Genomic DNA, 25,260 nt, shown 5'->3' with positions numbered 1-25,260 from the left:
GGTAGTGGTAGTGATAGCTAGTGGCAGACAGACACAAAAATACTTTATGAGAAGGTGCAAAAACATGAAAAATTAATGAATTCTCTGTAGGAATATTATACCTAAAAAGGTAAAACAGGCTATAAACGCCAATAAAGATAAGTGTGAAGTCTCTATTAAGCAGCATAGACAGAAGTATAATAATGAAGTATTGTTCATTTTCCTGAGGGGAAAGTAAATTGGCTCATCCTCTTAATTAGACTCAATCCCAACTGCAGTTCAGCTAATGTATGCAAGCAATCACTGCTTGTTTATTTACGGCCCGTTCAAATTACACTAAGCGGCAAAGTGACACATCATCATCATCATCATCATCATCATCATCATCACTGCACTGTAATTCTTACTGCTTTGAAAGTGTATTATTATCAATCAGCCAAATGAGTACATCTCATTGTTTTCAGTTTGGAGCAGCTTTGTGTTTTCAAGCTGCTGCTGGCGAAGGGAGTCGTGAGTGAGGAGGGTGGGGATGATGAAGGAGGAAGTCCCAGAGGAGGGCATTGTTTTAAATCGTTCAGGGTCGTCGGGGACAAATGTCACACAAACATACACTTGACTTGTGTTTTTTGGCGTGGAGTCCATTCTCACATTAATCACAGAGGTTGGCGTCCCTCCCCGACAATAATAACAGTCCAGCAAATAAACCCAGATGACCTGAGTCCAATTTCATGGGCTTCTGACAAAATTAGATGTTTTTTGTTTCCCCCACGGTGGAGCCAAAGCAAGGCAACCAAGATCTGTGCTTCAAAACTTCACCTCATTAAAACGTGAGCTGCTCTCCACCACCGCAGCACATCATAACAAAGATGTAGTGATGCCAGAACACACACATCCCCTCCCTCTTTACTTTCTCTCTGTACCTCATCACATCCGCCTCCATTGTTTTCTCCAGAGCCTGCTGACAGGTTTGATGTACTACCGGCCCGACGACCCCATCGACTACTTGGAGGGCTGTCTGAAGAAAGCCAGGGAGCTCGGAGGGCCAGACAAGGTGCGGTGGGATACCTTTGTAGGCCAGGAGAAGAAGTCACTTCCCCCTCTCAACGGTGGCCAGTCACGCAGGTCCCTCTTCAGAAATGGTGAGCGGTGGATGCTGGTTGTACAGTACAGAAAAACACATTAGAGCTGAAAGAATAAGGGAATGTTAAATTATTAATCAATTGACAGGAAATTCATCAACAATAATTTGGAGTTTTCTGGTTCACGACAAAAATAAAGTGGTTCACAGTGGGAATTTCTTTTGCACTTTTAGTATACAGTTAGAGTGCATAAAACAGCATCAAAATAGAGCTTGTTTATGCAAAAGTGCCACTGAAGATCCCCTGCAACACAGCTAAGCCCCTAATGTCCTAAAAACCTAAAAACCTCCGAAAATCCTAGAAATGTCCAAAAATTGTAGAAATTTCCTAGAATCCTAGAAATGTCCTAAAATCCTAGAAATGTACTGAAATTCTAGACACATCCTAAAATCCTGCAAACCTCCCCAAATTGTAGAAATGTCCTAAAAGCTAAGAAAAATCTTTAAATCAGAGCAATGTATCAACATCCAAAAAACATCCCTAGAATCCTAGAAATGTGCTAAAATCTTAGAAACGTCCTAAAATCCTAAAAACGCCCAAAATCCCACAAATGTTCTAAAATCTGAGAAACGTCTTGAAATCCAAGAAGAATCTCTAGAATCCTAGAAACATCCTAAAATCCCAAACTGTCCAAAGATCTGAGAAATGTCCCAAAATCCTGGAAAAGTCCTAAAATCCAAGAAATGTCCTGAAATCAGATAAACGTCTTAAAATCTGAAAAATGTCCCTAGAATCCTCAAAACATCCTAAAATTCAAGAAATGTCCTAAAACCCTAGAAATGTGCAGAAATCCTAGAAATGTCTTAAAATCTGAGAAATGTCTTGAAATTCGAGATGCATCTCTAGAATCCTAAAAACATCCTAAAATCCAAGAACTGTCCAAAGATCTGAGAAATGTCCTAAAATTCTGGAAACTTTCTAAAATCCTAGAAACTTCCCAAAATCCTAGAAATGTCCTGAAATCAGATAAAAGTCTTAAAATCCGAAAAATGTCCCTAGAATCCTCGAAACATCCTAAAATACAAGAAATGTCCTAAAATCCTAGAGAGAAACATGTATGCGGCTGCTGTGACTCTAAATATTAGCCTACACTTAAAATGATTTTGTTTTAGGTGCGACCAAACTGGGGCCACGCCGACTGACATCTACTGGTTGTAATATACTGTCTAAAAATAAATACCTTTTATAACCCCACTTATAAAAACTGAGTATCCCTTTAAATGTTAAGATTTCCTGATTTAGTTTGTTTTAAATGATAGATATGTAATTTCGCAAGAAGTTTAAGGGCATCGTTTATACAACATACAACATGTATTCCAGTATACTGTTTTTTTTTTTGTACAACCTCTTTGCTGCTAAGAGCCAGCATATATATTTTTTGACTTCTTTCCAAGGATGCTGGCAGCAGAGCATCTTCCTCTCCTACACACTCATAATCACGTTTGAACAGGAGCGGGTGTTGACATCTGTACTGTACCACTGTACCCTCATGAGCCCCGTTAACTCTTAGCTGTAGAAGACTTTTCGAGTGTGGGGAGATGGGAGGCTTTCTTTCTGCAGCTACAGTGTGAAGCACAGCTGCGTGCATCGACACTCTCAGATGGATGTTGTTTACAAAAAAGTGCCGGGAGCGTTTGCTGAGACACCAGCACGCCCACAAACACATCCCAAAGTTTAGATGCAACCACTGCTGCTGCCTCCAAATCTGTCAAACCAACGAAAACAGGACCCAGAGTGCAGATCTCAGCCTAGAACATGTGCTGCCTTCGCAGACCTGTTGCCCCACAGTTAACCCTTTGATGCACATCTGTTTTTCTTCAGATACCTTTCTTGCTGCATTTAGACACCTTTCACAAGTATTTAAACCTTTGAAACCTGAGCAAAAAGGTTTAATTCTCTTCAAAAACATGGGAAAATTCAATGAGCAAATTGACGAGAAAATAGACTGAAATTTAATGTTTCAAAAAAGGATAGAGTTAGACAAATATTAGAAAATTATCACAAAAAATAGGGAAACTATATTTATGATCATTAGAATTATATATTCAAAGCACATTACAGAATACACGTTTTTAATTTTTAACACTTTTTTTCTGGGTAATCTTGTATGTTTTTTACTAATGTTTTGCTAATTCTTTGGTCATTCCTTGACAAGTTGCTCATTGGTTGCCCTCCTCCCATGTTTTTGAAAGAAATCAAGCCGATTTGTTCAGTTTTCAAAGGGTCAAAGAGAGATGTTGTTAATCATTTACATGCACAGGGACACAGGTCCGTTTATATAGATTCCAGCTGTTGTTTCCAGTCACTGCAGGAAGATGCAAAACTTATTTTGAATTTGCATCCTACTGCTCTCATATGCTAATGACATTTTGCACATGCATGGTTTATTTAGCTTTATTATAAATTCATATAATCATGTCTTTGTTTGATGAAGTGCGTGGCAGCAATGTTCACAGGAACTACCATGACCACAACATGGAAGAGAGGAGCATCACTTACTTTACACGACAATGCAAGCATAAACAGATATTTTTTTGGTAGAAAAAAAATCTGGAAAGTCAAAAAGTGTCCAAGGCGGACTGCTTTGAGAAATTCAGATTCATCTCACTCCTCTTAATATGTCGGTAAAGATGCCTGAAAACTTTGCCAGCTGCAGCGTGTAGCTGCCGGGAACTGCAGCCTAATCAGGGATAGAGATTCCCGTGTCCCACTGTTCCCCTCTTGGCTGAAAGCTTAAGCTCAAATCTGCCATGTTTTTAAAATGTTTGCTGGAAGGACAAGCTGCCCTCACCGCCTAAAATACTCCCATCTTGACCTCAGTGTATTATAAATGTTTAAAGGGCATAAGTAAGCCTTTAGATTCAGGAGTTAGTTGTAATTTGCAGCCCTCTGTGTGTTGTGCTAAACTGTGCAAATTAGCATCTCTGTTCCCTTCAGATTCAGCTGAACGTCTAGATCTATCTCAAGTGCATGTATTGTCATTGTAATGCACAGTCAGTACAATTCTCATGCTCATAATACAGTGCAAAGAGTCAATATTGCTTCTGCAAGACAGTTATAGCAGCTCTGCTCACTTGGAACAGCATTCAGTAATGACTTCTGTGTTGAGTAAAAGTGTTATAATCAATGCTTTCATCAGCTGAGACAGCTGTATAATTACCAAACTGGATGAAGTATTGAAGACCGTTTTATTTCAGATTTACCGTTTGATTGTTAAAACGGGCATGACTTTTTTTGTTCTGAAATGGGATTTGGAGCGCATGAAATAATGTGACGTGCACTTTTAAAGGGGAACACCACGAAAATTACAGTTTGAGATTAAAGGGACAGTGCACATTAAGAGACATTTCCGTGAATGTGCCAGTTTATCCAGTTTGGCTCATTTTCAGTTATAGATTTCAATGTTATTTCCATGACCACTTAGGACAGTTCAATCAGTATTTGTGAACATGAGCTACTCTCTCTTAAAACCAAAAACCAGAGAAGTAAGTGTTGAGCTTGAGATGTTATGGGGTGTTAAGTCTGGAGAAGGCTTTTATCACGGTATTACAGGATACCAGGGTATTTAGAAATCCAAAAGCTATATTTTTTTAATATTGTCATAAATGCAGGTGCTCCTCTTTCTATTAAATTCACTGTATGTAGTGCACAGCATGCACCACCAGTCTCTGGTATCTACTGGTGGAACAGGCAGCTGAGCTGAAAGACACCATGACACCTAGTGGTGGAGGGAGAAGTTACAGGACTGTAAACAGCCGGCGGCCAGCAGGCAGAGAGAGACAGTGAGGAATAACGGCATGTTTTTTTACATCGAACTTGGTGAATGAAGGATTCATTTTGACTAAATTGTAGCTCTTGCATCTGGAGATGCTCCTTAAGCTCCTTTCAAACTGCACAAAAATGCTCCAAACCTAATACCCTATGACATCACAAATTTGAGTTTTAACACTCCAGTTATTTTATTTGGGAGAGTTCTTCATGTTTACTAATATTTTTGGACTGTCTTACACTGTAGCAATTACATATGAATTCTGAAAATTGGTGTAGTTCCCCTTTAAACTGACTGACAGGTAATTAGGACATTTGAGATATTTTAATGGTGAAGTTCAGGCTCTGGAAAAAAATACTTCTTCATCAATGAACCAAAGAAAAGCAGACATATTGATTCTCATCTTTATCTTTCTGTGTGTGTGTGTGTGTCTGTGTGTGTGACAGTGTTGCCCGACAGTCCCAATTTCCCCTACAGACGTTATGACCGTCTCCCCCCCATCAGCCAGTTTTCCATCGAGAGCGACTCAGACTTGTCGGAGACGGCGGAGCTCATCGAGGAGTACGAGGTGTTTGATCCATCCAGACCGCGACCCAAAGTCATCCTCGTTATCGGTAAAGGACCAGTACACCAAACACAAACACTATAAATATCTCTTACATAACACATGAATAAGGAAAGTTTGAGATAAAAATGTTGTCTGATCTGATGCTGTAGAGCTGGATTCCTGCTGAATGATGTTTTCCATTTGATAAGACGAGATCCTTTGATGTGTAAACATTGAAAAACACTGTGATCAGTGTGTCTATTTACAGCCTCAGATGAGAGCTTTTTCCATTTATATAAAAGCTCAACAAAAATATAGAGTTTATATTTGCCTCACTGATGATCTAAAAATAAATGGCCTGGAAGGGAATCTAAAAGTCAGTGTGTGTGTGTGTGTGTGTGTGCTCACTAGCAGTTTGTTTTTCCTGGTATTTTGAACGCAGCCCCGCCTCTCTCTGTTGGTATCAGCGGGGAGATCTTGTTACATGTCACTCACTGCGTTAGGCACTCACGCTCTCCTAATCTGATTTCCTTGATAGGCCTGCATTAACCTGTCAAATACATTCATTAATTATATGAATTAAGCATGGCAGCTGCATATAGGGCAAGAGTAATGACCAACGTGTTTGAAAAAAAAGGCAAGAAAACAACGTTAAAAGCTCTTAAAAACCTCCTGACAGCCCTTCTGCTGCAGCATGTTTTGATTTTTTGCTGTATACCTCCAGTGCTCACTCTGCTTGTCTGTGGTGTGCATGATAGTTATTTGTCCTTGCAGCACAAAGCCAGTTCCTATCTCGTCTTTGTGAACACATTGTGCCCTATTTTAAAGGGAAAACAGGACGGCAGCAGCTGTCATCTCGTTGGAGGATCGTGGCAAATGTTTTGCCTGTCAGGTTTGCTGAAAGAGAGAGAGAGACAGACAGACTGACAAAGACGTGTGGTCAGGAGGAGGAGAGGAGGAGGCTGGGTCGAACATTACGAAATACTCAGATGGAAGATAAAGTGCACATTTGCTGAATATATGTAAAAGTATCTTTGTGATCCTCCCACGACTGCTCTCGGCTGTAAACTGTCACTTTATCTGTTGTTTTCTGCATGACAAGACTTAAATCTATGGGCCTTTTTTCATGTGACATAAAGATCATAGAAGAAAAAACACAATTACAGTTAATTTCATGAAAAATGGTGACGTTGCACATGGCTTACAATGCTTACTGGCACCCTTAAACTGAAAAATGTTAAAGGGACAGTACACCCTAAAATAAAAACTTCATATTTTTCCTCAAACCTGTAGTACTATTTATTATTCTTGATAGTTTTGGTGTGAGTTGCAGAGTGTTGGAGATATCGGCTGTAGACATGTCTCTCCCATATAGAGTGGTGCTCAAAAATACATGAAAATCCCAACAGCATCGTCTCTTTCCAGAAATCATGACCCAATTACTCAAGATAATCCTCAGACCTTGCTGTTAGCAGTTTCATGTAGGAACTATTTTCTTTCTACCAAACTACACGTGCCAACCATTTTACTGTGCAGAAGGCAGCGTGCATCAACTCATGGACGAGTGCTAGGTCACTGGTGCTGGAGGAGGTAGCAGTAGATGTACGCTGCCTTCTGTGAGGTAGAAAGAAAATAGTTCCTACATGAAACGGCTCACAACAAGGTCTGTGGATTATCTTGAGTAACCAATTCCACGTATGTACAGCCATGAAATGATAGCCTAGCTCTGTCCAAAGTTACAAAAAAACCATACAGATCATCTTGTGAGGGTATTTCTCGAGCGAAGATGCAGCAATCCATCTTTTAAAATGAATGTGGGCCACGGGTGTGAGGTGGAAGGCAATTGCCCCTTCCTTGCTTCCTACCCCTTACTTCTGGTGCCATTGCTGGGATAACCCCCATCTTTGAACTAGGACTGACAAAATCTGTGCACAGATAAACAGAGTAACACAGACACCTGGCAAAGTAAACAAGAGCCCTTATTTCTAACTACAACAGACTCACACACTGAGAACAATAGCAGCTGTTGCATACTTTTTGCAGCTCGTAAGAACACTTACATACATCTCTAAAAGTGACAAGGATATAACTAAATCTGTCTGCACACTTTAGGCGGGGAAAAATAATTCCTACATGAAACTGCTCACAACAAGGTCAGTGAATTATCTCAAGTAACCGGGTCATGATTTTTTGGAAAGAGATATTGCTGTTGAGTGTATTTTTTGGCACCTTGAGCACCACAGTGCCATCTAGCTCCATTATAGGGGGATAAGGAAGACATCTCTAAAGCCAGTATCTAAAATACTCAGCAACTCACTCAAAACAATTGATAAATAACACTACAGGTAAAAGGTAAACTGTCCCTTTACTGTTAATACTTGGAACTGTGCTTTCTTTGCTACAAGTCAAAATGTCTCGATCATGCCATAAAGCTGCTACAAAGTTTCTTCTTTACTGAGCTCTGCATTTTTTTCACAGAATCAAACAGCAGCAACATCATGTTGCTCCAGTGTGTAATTTTAGACAGCATGCCGGCATTGCGGAAATAAAACAGGCACGATGGGCGTGACGTTTACCACAACAGTGTCTGCCTCTGGTGTGACATATAACATGACAATAACAATCAATTACCATCTCTGTTATATGGCGGCAGATTTCGTCCTCTGCTCGGAGGTCAAGGAGCTCCAGACTCTCATTGTTTCTAAATTTGCGGACACTTTCGGCTGCTGTTTTTCTACTTTGAAATAGCTGGTGACTGCTGGTCACTGCTTTTTAAATCTTCCGCGGTGGGTTGCATGCACAACACATCTTCAAAACATCACACCAGTCCCATCTACGATCCCTGCCTGCCTGTTGTCTCTGTTACACAGACACGGTTTGGGTGCTGTTACTACCTTCATTGCCATCTTAAAGGTGAGACAACTCCATCTCCCAGATCCAAAATTTTACCTTTTATACAGCATAAGCAGCATAATGGTGCAATATTCCCACCTTGAACAGGCAGCATAAAAGGGTCTATCGACTCATCCAAATGAAAGCAGATCAAATTATATATCAGGGACCACTGATTTGTAACAATGTTCTATACTTGGATGCCCACTCTTCTCCTCAGTCCTAAAAAAAAATAATTTCAGATGGAATAAATTACCCACAGCTTTGTGCTCCAACTATTTTGGCTTCACTCTGCCTGCCCGGGCTTCCAACCAGCAGCAATTTTTGGAGCGTTTGACATTTCTGTAGTAACATTAGCATCTCTTAAAACATGGAATGAATTGCAGTAAAAGCAGCATCCAGGTTTTCAGATGGCTTTTACAGGCACTTATACAGGCCTCTCACAAACTGTCAGCACATATAGTATGACTATTAAGACATTATTGCTAATGACTAGATTCCCTATGGGCAATTTAAATCCAAAATATCCACTTTATATGCCTGAACTTTGTATTTTTGGGTGAATTATTTTACTTTATGTGTAAAATTTTGTCGCACTAAGATATTAAAACAATAGCTTTCGTGACATTTATTCGTCGCTCCTCTGCACATCCTTCTTCCCGCTGAAATATCGAGATAAAAATGAGTAGGATTTGGTAGCAAATGTAGGAGGTTCACACATACCTGTTTCTCTAATCCACCCCCCCACATGCCCTTCCTCTCCCCCACAAAAACACACACAAGCAGCAGCACACCCAGTCACGCAGAGACACACAGCCACAAATGTGCAAACACAAGCCGAGCCACACACGCACACACACACACACACACACACACACACACACACACACACACACACAAAGTCTCACATAGTCTGGGTTTCTCTCACTAATACACACATGTGCCCACACTAACACACCCACGCGCATAATGTTTCACACTCCCACAGACACATTTCACACACCAAATCCATCCCAAAACATCAACAGCTCTCCCCTTCATGTCTAGGTGGCCCTGGCAGCGGCAAAGGAACACAGAGCCTGAAGATTGCAGAGCGCTACGGCTTCCAGTACGTGTCCGTGGGCGAGCTGTTGAGGAAGAAGATGATCCACAACGCCACAAGCAACAGAAAGTGGAGCCTGATTGCTAAAATCATCACCAACGGAGAGCTGGCACCACAGGTAGCAAAGACACAGAGAGGGGAGAGATGTGTGTGTGTGTGTGTGTGTGTGTGTGTGTGTCTGTGTGTGTGTGTGTGTGTGTGTGTGTGTGTGTGTGTGTGTGTGTGTGTGTGTGTAACAGGGAGAATATGAGAGGAAGTGCGTCCAGTCACTCACAGGTCATCATCACAGCGAGTCTGCAAGAAGGGACTAATTAGCAGCATCCATATCACAAGCGGGCTGCAGAGAGGGATGCTTATCCATCTGATTAGCATCCTTTGTCTGCAAGATAATGACTCTGCTTGGAGAGAAGATGGGCACAGACCTCCTGTGGTTGTTTGTGCATCCATTCATTTAAACACCGTATAGAAAACGCACACGATGCCCCCACATTTCAATACGTGTATGAAATTAAGATTACAGAGTTGATTGAAATATAAATTGCACGTATTCAAGGACAGAGGAAGGACTAAACTGTATCACAAAAGTGTTTTTTCATGTTAAAGGCCCATTAACTACAGATCACAAAGGCTATATAAGCATTGATGTTAACCATTTCCTATAAAATACATTTTTTAAATGATTTTCTTTCATTCAAACAGCCAATTATTTTAGATTATTTAGGTATAAAAAAGCAAGCATCGGATAGACTTGAGTAGGACTGGGACTCGCCAAGACTAGGTACGCCACTTTCCGTTCATTTTGTTTTGCTGAGGCCAACACCCACAGAGAGCCGGGGATGACTTTTTCAGTAGGCCGAGCAGGACCTTGGCGTTGTCCTGGCTCCCTCATCAAAAACCCTATGGGATTTTTCCATTGGATTTTGTATAAGTGCAGAGATTAAGCTCTGTAGGAAACAAACATGATGTTCTACTGACACATCTTGTTCAGAAAGATAATCTTCACAAATGAACATCTCTTTGAGGATTTTTGAAGCCTAAATACAAATAGCATAACATTATTGTTGTCAGGCGCAAACCTCGCATCTCCACATTTCACTAGCTTCTTTTTTTATAAATTAATTCTATTGGTCCCCCTCCATGTCTATCAGTGGGTTTTTACCATTTCTCAACCAGTGAAATGTATTTAAAAAGGCTTGTGACTAAACCACCTATCTACATTGGATCTTTTAAAAACACAACATTTTTTCTAATTGCTGAAAAATAGCAATTTTGGAGATAAGAAGTTTGCATCCGACAGCAGTGATATGTAAAAAGCTATTGTTAGACTATAACGAACCACATTATGGTCATGGTTCCACCGCTTAGAGATTGTAAAGCCGTGTTCAGCGCGGCTTGATGTGATGATGATCTGTGGTCTCATTTAACCACTTGTTGGCAACCACATGTTTTAAGACACATAGTCTAAAAGCCTCAAAGTTTGTGAGTGAGGTATTTACTGACGTATTGTATGTTGTAGAACACAACATGAAATATCTCTTAAGCTTGTGTTAACCACAGACCTTATTTCAGAAATCTAACCAAAAAACCACTGACTTTGCAACGAAACACCCAATTTTTGATTTTAATCATTTTTTTTTTCCTTCTTTAAAACAAACTGCAAGTGACAAAGAAATTACTCAAAACAAGTTTTGCTTTTATTTTAGCAATAAAAATTAACAGGCAAACTGAATTTAATCATTTAGTTAATGAAGTAAACTGAATTTCTCTTTTGGGTTTTAGTGCAAGCTGCAAACATGTTTTTAAAGGTGCATTATGTAGTTTTGGGGGAGTGGGAGTTGTTTACATTTGCACTGCAAGCTGTAGTAATTTCACAAAATTTACATGAATCCAATGATATCATGTGTTGCGACATGCAGCTGGACAGCGTCATAAACAGCTTTGCAGCGGGTCGCTCTCCTGTCATTCGGGACACAATGGAAACATGATTCCACTAACAGTGGCTGCTCTTTTACTGTATGTTTGTAGGCTGGCGGCAGATTGATACACATTTCTCAAATTCAAATAATAGATAAAATCAATTTATCACCCAGCCCCAACTTGTTCCTTGAGAAAGTTTGGGACCCGGCCCCCATGATGGATATAGTCAATCGTAGTACCAAGCACCATCCACCAGCTGCATCCCCGTTCTCGTGTTACCGCTAAACAGAACACTAAAATATGTTTACTGGAAACATTTGAAGTGAGAAATAGATGATGCACTGCAGAATCTTTCTTATTTGACCAGCGCTGCCTGGTTTGACAGTTTGATTGCAGTTCTCGAGCAGTGACTAACAACTTCGTTAGTCACTGCTCGGCTCTGATTGTTTTCGTCCACGTGCAGTAAGGCCATTAGAAGAGCTACAAGGCAATAGAGGTTGCTGTAATAAACATGAGGACAGAAGCATCTATCAGGGATCTGTCTGATATATAAAATGGGATAAAACAATCGCGGTGATTGTTGTTGTCTGTTTTTATTCTGATTAACATAATGAAAACACTGCAGGAGGGTTTTTACTTTCAACATGGGCACCATGATGCACTGTTGATGCAGCACGGTAGACGGACACCACAGACCCCTGGCTGCGTCGTGACTGGCAGTTCATAGCTTCGCGTCCCCCTCGTGAATTATCTTCACTTAGTGCGTCCACCTCATCATTTATCATCCCTTCCTCATATTTCTGGCACGGCGTCACATCTCCCATCTGGCCGTTCACCAGATGTCAGTCCAGGAACCAGCGAGATAAACAGCAAACTAGGCCAAGCTGCAGACATATTAGATATGATAAGTGACTGGTGTGGCTGTCATGCATTTAATTTCCTGCCCTGATTAGTTTAGCAAAGCAGAGGAGAATTTGGTTTCGTTATGATTCTGTTTTTTAATGATGAGAAGAAGAAAATTACTTTATATTTAAGTGTTACACAGGAGCTTTAAACAGGAGCCCTGGTGAAAGCGATGATTGTGTAAATATTGTTTTATGATGTGTTGAGTGATGTATTACTGGAACACAGCTGGTTTTATTTTCCTCTTTTGTATGATATGCTCAAAATAACTTCATCAGTCATTTATTAAGTTACCAAAGAGCTTAATTAAGTGTTGGATACATTTTTTCCATTTCAATAACAGGAAGCCAAAACTTATGTAATGCTGTTAATTTTTCAGTCTCATTGGAGATTCATGCAAGAAATCTGAGTGTGCACTTTGAGAGTTATGTTTTCATGAGCAAATTTAAAAAATAGTTTGACATTTTTTGCTTTTTGCAGAAAGGCAATTTACAATGGACTTCTTTAGCGTCTAATGTTGCATGAAAATGACGATGGACTTCCTCTCTCTCTCCCCGATATAGTACCATCCTCAGCATTACACAGTCGGGGCCTCACTGTTATGACATGCCCCCTCAAATCGAATTTCTGCAAACCTTGTATCACCAGTCTATCCAGTTTCACTCTGATAATCCTATTACTGAAGCTAGATACCTTTGAAATGCAAATACAACATACAATTATTTAAGGTTTAATGTCCGACCCTGAGCCAAATCAAAAACATTTCTCTATCCCCAGAAAATGATTTCTTACAAATAACGAACAGTCCCTAAGTATTTTGGCAAAACACCCTCTGTGTATTTCCTCTCAAAGTCTTGAGCACTGTAACGGTGCTTGGCTGTGATTCAAAGTCCAGCAAACACACAGAAGCACTTCACTGACTCTCAGCCAACTTGAAGTTCTCGCTGTTTGTCTGTAACTCGCTGCGAGGTCATATGACTCAGTATTTATCAGAACGTCTGTTCCCTCAGAAATCCCACAGGTCTCTGCATAAGAGGATATTGGATGTTTGACAGTCTGGTCTAAAATTAACAACTAACAGCACTTTTGATTTTATATCTGCAGACTGTGGAAAAATCCTCATGTTCAGACGGGTCAGCAGGATGCAGTGACTTGTAAAAAGTTGGCTTAAGACCCTTTTAAACTGTGTGGCCCTTTAAAGAGGCTGAGATGTCGCTAACCACATATTATCTATTTATTGTCTCTTTCTTTTTTCTATAAGGAAAAGCACAGTGTTATAAAAGCTGCATACCAATCCCATACATCGGCTATTGTAGCTGTTATGCCCCTAAAAAGAGGAATATAATCACGGATGTATTAAAGAGATCTGGATACAGGCTGTTCATTCCTATGAGAGCTCTCAGTAGTGCACAAAGCAAAAAAAATGCACTTTTTCCACATTATGAAAGTACCTGGATCATCCGCATTACCGAGCCAATGAGACTTGCACACTAGAGACTTATGGCGGCTGAGTGCGGCTTAGTGTGCACAAGCGAGTAATATCCGCCGGCAGAGTGACTGACTTCTGGTTAGCACATCTCTAGCTTGAATTGCGTTAAAAAAAAATGCCACTCTTTTGGACTTTTTAAACGTTAAATCAAACTGGATGGCTTAAATCTAGATCGTGAAATGAGTTGTTTTGTGGGGGTTTTGATGGTCACAATAAAAAAAACCCACTGATTTACAGACATCTCTTACCCAGTGTCTATGGGAAAAAGTCTTTTATGTCCTTTCATGTTCAGGTCTGAACTCAGAGTATGAAATTTACGCACCATGTAGTGCCCAGGCCCCAAGGAGAGCGTTGCCTTGCTCAGCCTTACAGCCAAATTTTTCCAGTGGCCACTCGCAGTATTGCAGTGAAAGAAAGTTTTTGTCAACCCGGTCTCACTCCAAAGTCATTACATGGTGACGGTCGGGCAATGACCTTTCACCTCAACCTTTGACGTCTTAGGCATCATTGCTGTGTTTGATATTTTGAGTTCGGAGTGAGAATGGGTTGGGTAACCACGTAAAATAAGGAGTGTGATTGCGCTTACGGGGTGGCAGGCGGGGAGGTGGATGAGTCACACAAACAACCAACTTTCGTGTGGGAGTCCGGAGATGAGTCGATGTGGCTTTGGGTGGGTTTTTCTACATCACACAATATGCCTCCTTTGCCTAAACCTAACCATCCGTGACTTTGGTGCCTAATCCCAGCCATCGTGATCGTTCGCTCTGTTGTGTGAACATTGGGACCGCACTGTGTCATCCCACCACGTGCATTTGTTGACATCACCGTAGTGGCATCCTGGAAAGTCACAGACCGAGGACGACTGTAACGCCGTGGGTTGACGTGGAAGGTCACTGACCGACCGTCACCATGTGACGAGCTCAAAGTGAGAGTGTGTTAGTTTGGTAGTGCTCTCTAAATTCTGCAGAGGAAAAATAGTAGGCTACTTAGGAGCTCCCCTGCTTTTTGATAAAAATGTCAACTTTGTAATGATGCAAAAATTATGATAAATCAAATCAAATGAAATCAAGTGTTTAAGGAAGAAGTGAATGCGTGAACACGGCGGATGCACTTTCCGCGTGGATTCTTTCCAGTTGCTGCATGTTTGCTGGTACACTGCCGTAAATAGATCGTCTATTTGGGAGTCTGCGATGATTGTTTGGTGCCTGGCAATCCAGCGAGAGCTCAGACACGGAGCCGCGCAGCAGATCAGAGGGCTTTTCTTAGATTAGCTTTTCTCATTTTATCTCACACGCATACATTAATCTGCTCGATGGAATCAAGATTACATTTAATCTATGCGCAGTCTGTCGGGCCACTGTTGTTACTCTGGGGGTGGAGGGAAATTAAACGTCTGTGTTGCTCAGCGTTGGCCACGGATGTTATTTTTAGAGTGGAGCATTGCTCATGTATCTCTGCCGTATCGCATGATGCATTCAGCTTGGGGAAATACATTCGAACATGTTGACCTCCTCCAGCCATGAGGAAGTAATTGATGCTAGGTGATGCTGGCACTCTGTGGCCTCGGGCGCAATCACGACAGTTGTTGTGTCGCATTCAAACATAATAAAGTGCAGTCGGATAAACTGATTAATTATATTGTGGAATTCTCCAACGTGTTGTCATGGTTTTCCATTCACCTTATTATGACTCTAAATCAGCTCCTCATTATTAATTTTCAAGGGGTTTTAACTAATCTGCAACCTTGATGAGTCTGGGAATTGCAGCAACATTAAGAAAACTAATCTCCTTCACGCTCCTGCTGGAAAAACTAATTGTAATTACAACGATAAACTTTTTTGCTTTGTAATTTGTAGCTGAAATGTCCCATGACACCAGACGCTCACTCAGAAAACTGCCCACAACATTAAACATTTAAAATATGACAGAGCGAAGTGAAACAGGACCAGACAGCCAGAAATACAAGCATCTGGCTAATTGTCGAGTTATTTGCATTGAACGAAAATCCAATTACCCCCCTGCCAATATGGTAATTGTCTCGTTTATTGCTCTTTTGACATTTGCTCGTAATTACTGTGTTGCTGTCACTGTTTTCCAGGAGACAACAATAACTGAGATCAAGCAGAAGATCATGAAGATCCCAGACGCCGATGGGATCGTCATAGATGGGTTTCCTCGAGACGTCGGACAGGCTTTGTCCTTTGAGGACCAGGTGAGTTTCTACCAGGTTTTTTTAAATGCAGAAGATTATCTCTGGAAACACTTTGTCCAGATGCCCGAGTCCACACTTCATTACCTTTTCAAACACGAAACAAATTAATTGTGTCACCTGTTCTGTGACACAACTGACAGAAATGGAGCGACATTAATTAACATTCCCAACTCTTTCTCTAACTTGTCCTGCCGTGCACCAGTATTGCTGCCTGCTTTTTCAGCCTACCTCCACCCCAGCATGCACCTGCAGGCTCTGGCTAGGTGGTAAAATATTTAATCATCACTCCCCATTATCTCAAATAAACATATCTCCTGGGAATGATGTGTTAGGGTGTTTTCACTCAGGTTTCTGTACCTGAGGCTGTTTATTTTCAGAGTCAACGTTGTTACTTAAATGGTAACTTTGGCATTTTTTTTATGTGGATCCTATTTCACCACATATGTGTGCCCAGGTGACTGATGTGAAAACACCCTAATTAGAGGCTAAGCAAAAACGAACATACGAAAGGTTCCTAATTGTTTTGTAACCTAACAAAAGCGTCTTCTAAAAGATTTCTTACTGGGACATTTAACTCTTTATCTCTCCATTCACTTCATTGCAGATGTTGTTTTCTGTAACCAGCTGAAACACGTCACTAATTTCTTTTGGCATCCAGACAAGTTTCAGTTTCCTTCACACACAATGAGCTATTCAAGCGGCACCTGCTACGAGCCAAATATGTAAACGAGTTGGTTGCACACCACATACTGTTATCGCTTTGGTTTTATCTACGATAGCCAGAGATCTAAAGATGGCAGCTTCTCAGTGGCTGGAGTCACACTGCCAGCCAGAGTTTGATGTGTTTGCTATCAGACGCAGCACGTCTCAGGGACACTGTCAGGCCTTTGATAATCTGTAAACACTGAAACAGTTTGTTTAGTGTATCTAAAAGTTTTGCTCCCAAATGAGTGATCTCCTGACTATTAACCCTTTGAAACCTGGATAGACATCACTTTTCTTGTGCTGCATCCTTTTTTGGCTTATTTTCAGGTAACGTTTTGACAAATTGTTCACAAATTTTTGGTACATGTCTTGTTAAGTTTCTCATTGCCTTTTTTCTTTTATTTTGAATAAAATCAAGCTAATTTGCGAAGGGTTCAAAGGGCTGAAATTTAAATGAATTAAAAAACAACATGTTTGCATCTACTTAGCATCACAGTTAGTTGGATAGAAATTTGAATAATCTTTGTGTAGGTAAATATAAACTGTGATGACAGCTATTGTGCATCATTTCACAAAAAGAGGTCATATTTATGGAAGCGTTAGGCCCCCGAGTGGGTGTCTCCCAAGGCAGTTAGTCACTGACATGTTGTTTGGAGATGCACTTTTGTGCTGTGAAAGCAGCCCTGTAGCCTTCAAACACTGAGATCTGAGTCCTCATAGCACTGGTTCTGCACGATGGCACTCTGAGCTGTCTGTAACTGAACAACATTCAACAACTGTGAGGACCCATCATGCTGTTGAGTTTGTGCTCTATATAATAATGTTAGCACTCATTTTACAATTGACAGTAGTTTTCATTCATGTTGTTTACACTTGCTGAGTCAGAGCAGCAGCTCCTGCAGCTCACTGTTGTGCTCGTCCCACACTATAAAGATATTGTATGTGTGGTGTGTTTGTGTGGCCGTAGCTGACATTGGAGGCTGGTATGGAGAATGACAGCATACATTTTTCTCTTTTGAATGCATGTGTGTCCCTTTGCATCATTCTGTGTCCCCTCTCTAAATTCAGAGGTTTTTGTGGGTTAATGAACACAGCACAAACAGAGCTCTTCAATAGTTCTTTTTTTTATCAGCAGCAATTTGTGAGATGTGGGGTGGATAATTGATCACTGGCACTAATCAAAGCTTAACAGATCGTATTGATGGATGCTGCAGAGGTGACTGAATGCAAACTTTTAGTCCCAACAGGATGAACAGTCAAGTTTACCTTTGTGCAGTGAATAGTGCTCCCAGTGAATGGTCCAGCTCCAAAGATATAAAATCAATTTGTAGTGACAAGAATGGTGATTACAATCATTTATTTAAGGCCTTTATCTCAAGATCACAAATTCAATTTTTTGTTATCTGGAGAAAATCTTTGTTATCCCGAGGTGACAAGATAATTACAAAAAGTAATTTTTCTTTTATTAGGTTATGTTTCGGCCCAGCAGGATTAAAAAAATCTGCAGCCACATATTGATTTTCTATTTTGGGATCTTGACCATTCATTTTAAGTGCTGTTGGAATATATAAACCATTCGGGTATTGACTGCAGATCAATTATCCAACACCCCGCAACTCAAACTGCTTGAGCTGCTGTGATGGAAAAGCAACTAATAAAACATATAAATTTAGAGAGGGGACACAGAATGACAAAAAAAGGACACACAAAATAAAAAAAATTTAAAAAAACGTGAAGGTTTCTGGGACTTGGGACAGATATTTGGAAGTTGATTTATGAAACAACCTTTTGTATTATCGTGATGACAAGATAATCAACCTGTTAACAAAATAATGAAATAATTAACCTCTGATCTCAGGATTAGAGATTAGATTAAGAACCTAGAACACCCTCATGACCTTTGGAAAGCCCTGAACATAATGAGGAATAGTGTGATTTCACTGATACCTAATTTACCTGAACTTATTTTAAGAGGAAAAAGTTCTCTGAGTTTCACTATGACCGATGTTATTACTGTGGAGACATTTGTTAAGTTCTAAATCAGCTGCATAAATTTCCCAATACGGATCCCTGAAGCAACATTTCCGCAACGAGCAGAGGATCCATTAGGAGTGTCTGATATTAAAGAGGCTCTTTGATCAAAGATACTGACTGGCGGAGTTTGAAAAATGTTCTATTTTCTGATTGACAGAGTAAATGGTGGTACAGACCAGACATTCTAACTGCATCTGAAATATGAACCAAAAAACAGTCAGTGTGACTGTTTGATCTCATCTACAGTGTAATATTTTATGTCAGCACTGACCCTGAGCTCACGCAGTTCGTGCTCACAATGCCGCAAGTCAACGTGTCTCAGCTGCTGCTGCTGCTCAACTATTCAACAGAGAGACAACAGTTTTCCATTTCACTGCCCAGTCAATGCTCAGTGTTCCTGAAATGAACAGGTAGACTAGTGTCACACTGAGCAGGGACTCTGCCCTATGGCTGGCAGACTGGCTCACAGTCTCTGTGTTGTCCAAGGGTCAAGATTTGCAAGATTTCTATGCACAAAAGGGACAAATCATGTCTCACACTGATGAAGTGAAGAGCAGTGCATTTCATTTTTCAATACGGGGCAATCACGTATTTTGCCTGTTCAAGTCGTTTCAGTTTTCCACTGCTGATGAAGAGCAATGCACGGCCGCTAAAACTCTGCCTCCTCCAGATAGAGTCCCAAACAGGACTCTGTGTCAGTCTGATGGTCTGAACGGGATGCGCATAATGCACAGCAGACTATAGATTTAAGTGGATTCTCGTCTCAAAATATTATGACTTTCTGCCCATTAAATTCAGAGTATATTTGAAATACTACAACTTTTTTCACAAAATAAAATAACTCAATCTTCACTTCTGAGAGAACACAGATATATGGGATATGTTTTGAAAATGAGCAGAAATCTTCCTGAAACATATATGAGATATTAAAGTCCAAGAGGAATTCATTTGTCAATGATGATTTCAAGTGCACATTTAAAGAGGTTACTTCGCTAACGAAAAGACTAAAAGTAGGACAAAGGAGGGGGCCAACTTCCTGTTTTTTATCTTGTGTGTGTCCCTTTTTTATCATTCTGCCCCATCTCTAAATGCAAAAAAATTGCGGGTCAGTGAACGCATGCAGAACTATTTTTTTCCTCTGCAGCAGAAAATAAATGATCTGTTGATTAGGTCAGAGCTGATCAGACCGACAGATAAAAGGAGCAGCTGCTGCAGAAAGAGTGAAAGCAAACTTTTAGACCCAGTACAATGATTGGTTAAGTTTCACTTTCAGTGTATTCCTGCTCCTTCTGTGCCCAGAGTACACTCTGTACTCTGAGAGTGAGTTGCAAAAACATGGTGCCAGCAAGATTTTTCAAAACAACTAGGCACATCGGGACACTTGGATAACTTCAGACAAGGCTTATGGAGACATTTCGTGGTTTTATGAAGTATTTTTTAATGTTTGAATCCTGGTCACCATTTGCTTAAATTATTTGGGAGATGATGGCGTTTTATGGGCTATAAAACTTCAACCAACTTTCCATCTGCCTGAGGGTTGATAAATAATGACTGAATTTTCAATTTCAGGGGAACTATCACTTTAATGTGTCCCCACCAGTGTGGACATTAATCCTGTGCCCTCGGCATTATCAAGTATTTGTCCTACTAATGTGTCCTTCAGCTAGAGTGGAAGTACCTGGCAGCTGTTCTGGATGTTTTGACCTGTGGATCAATAAAGTGCTCCTGGCAGATTTTTTTAAACATGAAAGAGAGTTAATTTTCAATGAAGAGTCACGACAATGTAAATGAGCAATGCAGGAACAATAGATGATAAAAGGCAGCTTTACCAATGTAATTCTCATACACATAACACAGAAGCTATGATATAATATATAATCTACAGCAGCGTTTCTGTGCTGGAGCCTGTAATGGAAACGTATCCTTTACAGTTGAGTGGCCAATAGTGTGACACAACGGTCGATTGCTTTTAGAGGGATTGATTCTTTATTGCATTTAAACTCATTTAACATTTATCAACTTTTAAATGAGCACTAAATGACTTTTAGAGTAGTCGGGAAACAGATTGAGGTCTATCTGGGTCAGTGCGAGTAAAGCTTGACTTTATAATCTGGTCATTTCAGCTGCATTACAGGGAACGACCGAAAAGGACATCAGAGTCTCAAGCCCCATTTGCACAGGATTTATATTCCAAGACTAGGTGAATTTTTTCTCTGCTGCAGAGTAACTAAAATCATTGTTCCAGATGGTCTTCAGCTGTTTTTTAATTCACAAGGGCATTTTGCAGCAAATGACTGCTATTACAAGGCTTATCAACATCCATTATTACAGGTATAATATTTAGTTAAATATCAAATTTCTGAATGAAACTGTGGATTTTGTCTTCATAGTCCAGTCTCTCCCTTTCTGTGTAAGTATAGCTGCAGAAAATGATGAATTAGTAGTCACGTTTATCACTAAAATTGCTATAAATGTGGGATGTGTTTGCTGCAATACTGTAAGATTTACCAAAAAAAGATTATTTTAGGAAATCATTAATAATATGTTTCAGTGAGCATACAATTAGTTGAAATGTTTTAGGCATGATTTGTTCCTAAACTGCTCTGTCTTCTAGCTGTTACCAAGAGAAAACTGTTAACGCCGGGCTTTGAAGCAGATTTCTTATAGCAGCCAGACAGTGGAATTACACCATCATGTGATTCCCTGCGGCCCAAAAAGACTTTTTCCGGTTGAGTTACATGATGAAAGAGACATCTATGAATCAGAGTTTCAAGCCCTGCGAAATGACTCATTTTAATATTGGGATTTTATGTATTCGGTAACGTTTGGAAAGTCTAGAAGAGCCCCAAAATTGAATCATTTTATCCCCATCCATATGTAAACGGAGCGCTAAAGCGGAAGTAGCTGGTTCAGCTGGCATCCTGCACCACGGGAAAACCGTCAAAGTTTGAAAGTCATGAAGGGGTTAGGATTCGACACACCAATTTGAAGTCAATCGGATTAATCCTGTAGGTCAATTTTGCAAAAGCATGAGGCCCGAAATTGCCAAAAATCAGCACAAAACTGGTTTTCGTAAATGTGGGTTAAACTGGGCTACACGTTAGAGGGCCCTGTTGAGCCATTTTGCCATGCCTGTTTCCGAAACCACCAAAATATGAAATTTTTCGCCAAGCTGGACAAGCGTCCCAACTTTCATGAGTTTTGGGGCATGTTTAGGCCTCCAAAAATGCAATTCATTGGATAAAAAATAATAATTCATTGCATTGCAAGAGGGCCTTTGCACGGTTCGTGCTCAGGTCCCAATAAACATTATAGAGAACAACTTTAAGGGGAAGCCACTGCAAAGGTTCAGCTGCTACTGTTTTTGTGTCTACTTTGGGAACGTCCAGAAGCATTTGATCAGTCAACCCCAGTGCTGTAACTGTACATAAAGTGGCACCAGACTGATTAAAATATGAAATAAAAGGGAAAAAGTCCTAAAATCAATACTAAAACGAGTGCGAATATAAAAAGTGTGAGTCCACAGATGTGTCTGGCAAAAAGTTTCTCTGAGCCTCTGGACATAACATTACATGCACTTCCATTTACAGCCACTATGACAAAATTGATGCACAGAGCTTGTTCGAAGCCTTCTTTAGTGAGTGTATCAATCAACCGCCACGTGTTTTATTAATGTGTCACTTAAGGAAGCAATGATGTAGAGCACGAACGTAAAATCCAAGCAGTCTACAAACTGCAGCTCCACGTCGCCTCTGAATGTTGATTAAATGTGTGTTAGTGGGCTCCTGCAGGGAAAACCAGATGGGGCCCTCCTGGAGGTACATTTAGTGAAAGATGGTGTGGCGCTTTATCTCGTCATCTTTCCAGTTAACATGTGTGAATGGCTCGTTAACGCAGACAGCCATGGGAGATTAACTGGCTGTATAGAGTCCGTCTGCTCCAGTCAGTTAACAAACAGCGCAAAAAGGCAATATCTGACTCTTGTGTTGGGTTTCTTATTCCTTATTTCACACCAATTACTGAGTGTGTCTCAAACACACACACAGATGGAGTTATAAACACAAATATCCAGTCTGCACACATTCAATCACACATGCACACAAAGATAGACAAGCACACACAGCCTTATCATCACTTAAAGTTGAATAAATGTATTCTCACGCAGATATATAAATACTGCAAGCACACAAGGAGACATGTTTTCTTCACATACTATCCACACATGTAGACCTTAGACACAAATGCACATAAATACGCTATAAAGAAAAATAAAGATAAAGAAAAAATTTTAGTGCATCTCTGCAGAAAAACATTCTGTTTACATGTACACATAATGTTCTTTATGAACTTTGCATGCACACCGCAGGCAGTTTTTGAATATGTTTTCTCTTTTCAGTGGTTGCAGTTAAGGTTTTAATTTTCTTGTTGGCTTTGCATTTATTAATACAATTTTGACATAATGATTAAGGATAAGACATAGTCTAAATAATTTTATGCAGATCTGATGGAGATTAGCATTAACACTCTGTAACTCCCTCACTTTAAATGTTGATTTCTTTACTTTTGCAGTAAATTAGGTTTTCTTTAATTGAAAAGTGGTGGTTGCATCCATCTTAACAAGCTGTTAACACTGCATTAGTTTGGGTCAGAATTTAAATCCTCTTCAGTGTTTCATGTTGACATAAATGCCAGCCGGGTTTCACTCTTATGTTGTCAAACTATGCTGCTATAGGGCAGTATCCCTGGCGTTACTATAATGACACAGAGGGCACCCTTTAGTGTCTGTAGGAGATGCACTGGGCTTTCAACCAACTCCAATTGGTCACATGAGTCAAATCATGTGACTAACCTTAACAACGATCTTTTTCTAACCCTGACCAGGTACTTTTGTTGTCAAAACCTAACCGCCAACCCCTTCTTAGTCACGTGAGACAACTCACATGACTAACCGCTGACTATTTTTACGTCAAAATACAAAGATTTCTGCCCAAGTAGTGTCAAAATATCATGAATAGGGTTGAGATCACATTGAAAATGCTGTTGAAAAAGGAATTTCCATCCTAATATGCAATTGTTAAAGCCTTTGGCAGCCTCGCTACACAGATTTTAAACTGAATTATGATTAACATGTACTTTTTTTCCTACTGTAACCAATTCTTCAGTCTCTTAACTTTCATTTCTTTTAGATTACATATTAGCATTTATGTCCCCCACATTTTTGTACATTTGACAGGAAATACTCAGATACTTAATCCTCTAGGCATACCTGATCTATTGCAAAGCAAATTGGTACAGGCATTGTGTCTGGCTTCTTTGGCTCATCACACTAACCACCACGGACGGCTAACCCTCTCCCATGTCATCGTTATATTCTCCCGTCTCTCCGGTAATTGTAACACTCGCTCCCGCTTTTTGTATAGAGGACAAATCTCGGAGTAATGAGACCTCCTAATGTGGCTGCTGCTGTCTCGGGGTCCACCTCGTCTGACAGCAGATGCCACTTAGTACATGTTTTCTGTCTGAAAGCTGCACCAGGAATCCAAACAGAAACGTAAGATGATATACGTGGCTGGCTCATATGCAGAGAGAGGAATTTCTACAAAAACATTACCCACACAATCATGCACATCAGCAAAAGAGCTCATAATTTAGCTGTTTCTGCAGGTATTATCAGCAAATTCCAGCTGTTTCAACCATGGAGAAAATCAGATGTAATTACTGTCCCTTTGTGTCTCCACATCAGCTGAAGCTGTAAATAGAAAACTCACTAACAAACATCTCCACTTTCAAGAAGCCTGGGAGTCTCGTAATTAAAATGTTGCTTCATCTCTCATTTTATAATTTGGTAAATTCCATTTCGTAATAGATAACCAGAGAAATTTGATTCAGCTGAATAGATTGTTTTTATTATCACAATGTTATTTAAATTGTCACATAACAGGATTGCTAAAAGCGTTGATGACAGTTTACAAATGGGCCCCGGGGGTTAGATAAGGACTCAGGAAGTTCACTGGAGATGAGATTATGTTGATAACGCATGTATACAGTAGTGTTTATAACCGTGTCCCAGCAACCGCTAAAAAACAGCTCATACAGTTGTTGAGGATTGGATGAAAGCTTGTGTCCGCTCTGCCAATAATGCAGGAGCCCTGGGATTTACAATAGAATTAAGTGACAACTGGTTATTAAAGGGCCTTTTATGCAGCTCAGGAGCAAAGAGAGAAAACAACAATGGTATGCTTTTACGAACGAGATGCAGAGGCCTACTGTTGTCACTTATTACTGTGGGCTCATGAGCTTTATGAGCAGCAGAGAACGGTGCCCCCGTCCCCTGGGTTTCACCTCGCAGGCTACATACATTATGGAAGGTTGTTTGATATGGACTGAAAAGTATTACCTGCAGACATCACTCAGCCTTTAATAAAAAGGACTCTGTGCTGGTTCTTGTTAACATTATCCTAAAAATACATTAGAATTGAACATCAGTCAAAGATTAAACCGTAAAGCAGGGTGCTCTTTGTAGTAAAGATGCAAACAGCATTATCAGAGGGGCTAAAAATTAATTTGTAAGG

General features: G+C 40.2%; 1 protein-coding gene across 1 annotated transcript in view; it reads left to right on the top strand.

The window, feature by feature from the left end:
- The window catches only part of ak5 (adenylate kinase 5), a 91,630-nt gene that overhangs the window by 2,492 nt on the left and 63,878 nt on the right, over window positions 1-25,260 (top strand). Inside the window, exons 2-5 of the mRNA XM_042496988.2 lie at window positions 932-1,118; window positions 5,334-5,501; window positions 9,374-9,546; window positions 15,836-15,949. Of these exons, the coding sequence (XP_042352922.2) occupies window positions 932-1,118; window positions 5,334-5,501; window positions 9,374-9,546; window positions 15,836-15,949 (642 nt within the window). The remainder of the gene's footprint in view (window positions 1-931; window positions 1,119-5,333; window positions 5,502-9,373; window positions 9,547-15,835; window positions 15,950-25,260) is intronic.

This window comes from Plectropomus leopardus, chromosome 12 (genome assembly GCF_026936395.1).
Source record: "Plectropomus leopardus strain MGB_pleo_1.0 chromosome 12, ASM2693639v1, whole genome shotgun sequence".
Lineage (NCBI taxonomy): Eukaryota > Metazoa > Chordata > Actinopteri > Perciformes > Serranidae > Plectropomus > Plectropomus leopardus.
The sequence above is the reverse complement of the archived record's forward strand: the minus strand, read 5'-3'. Positions and strand labels throughout refer to the sequence as shown.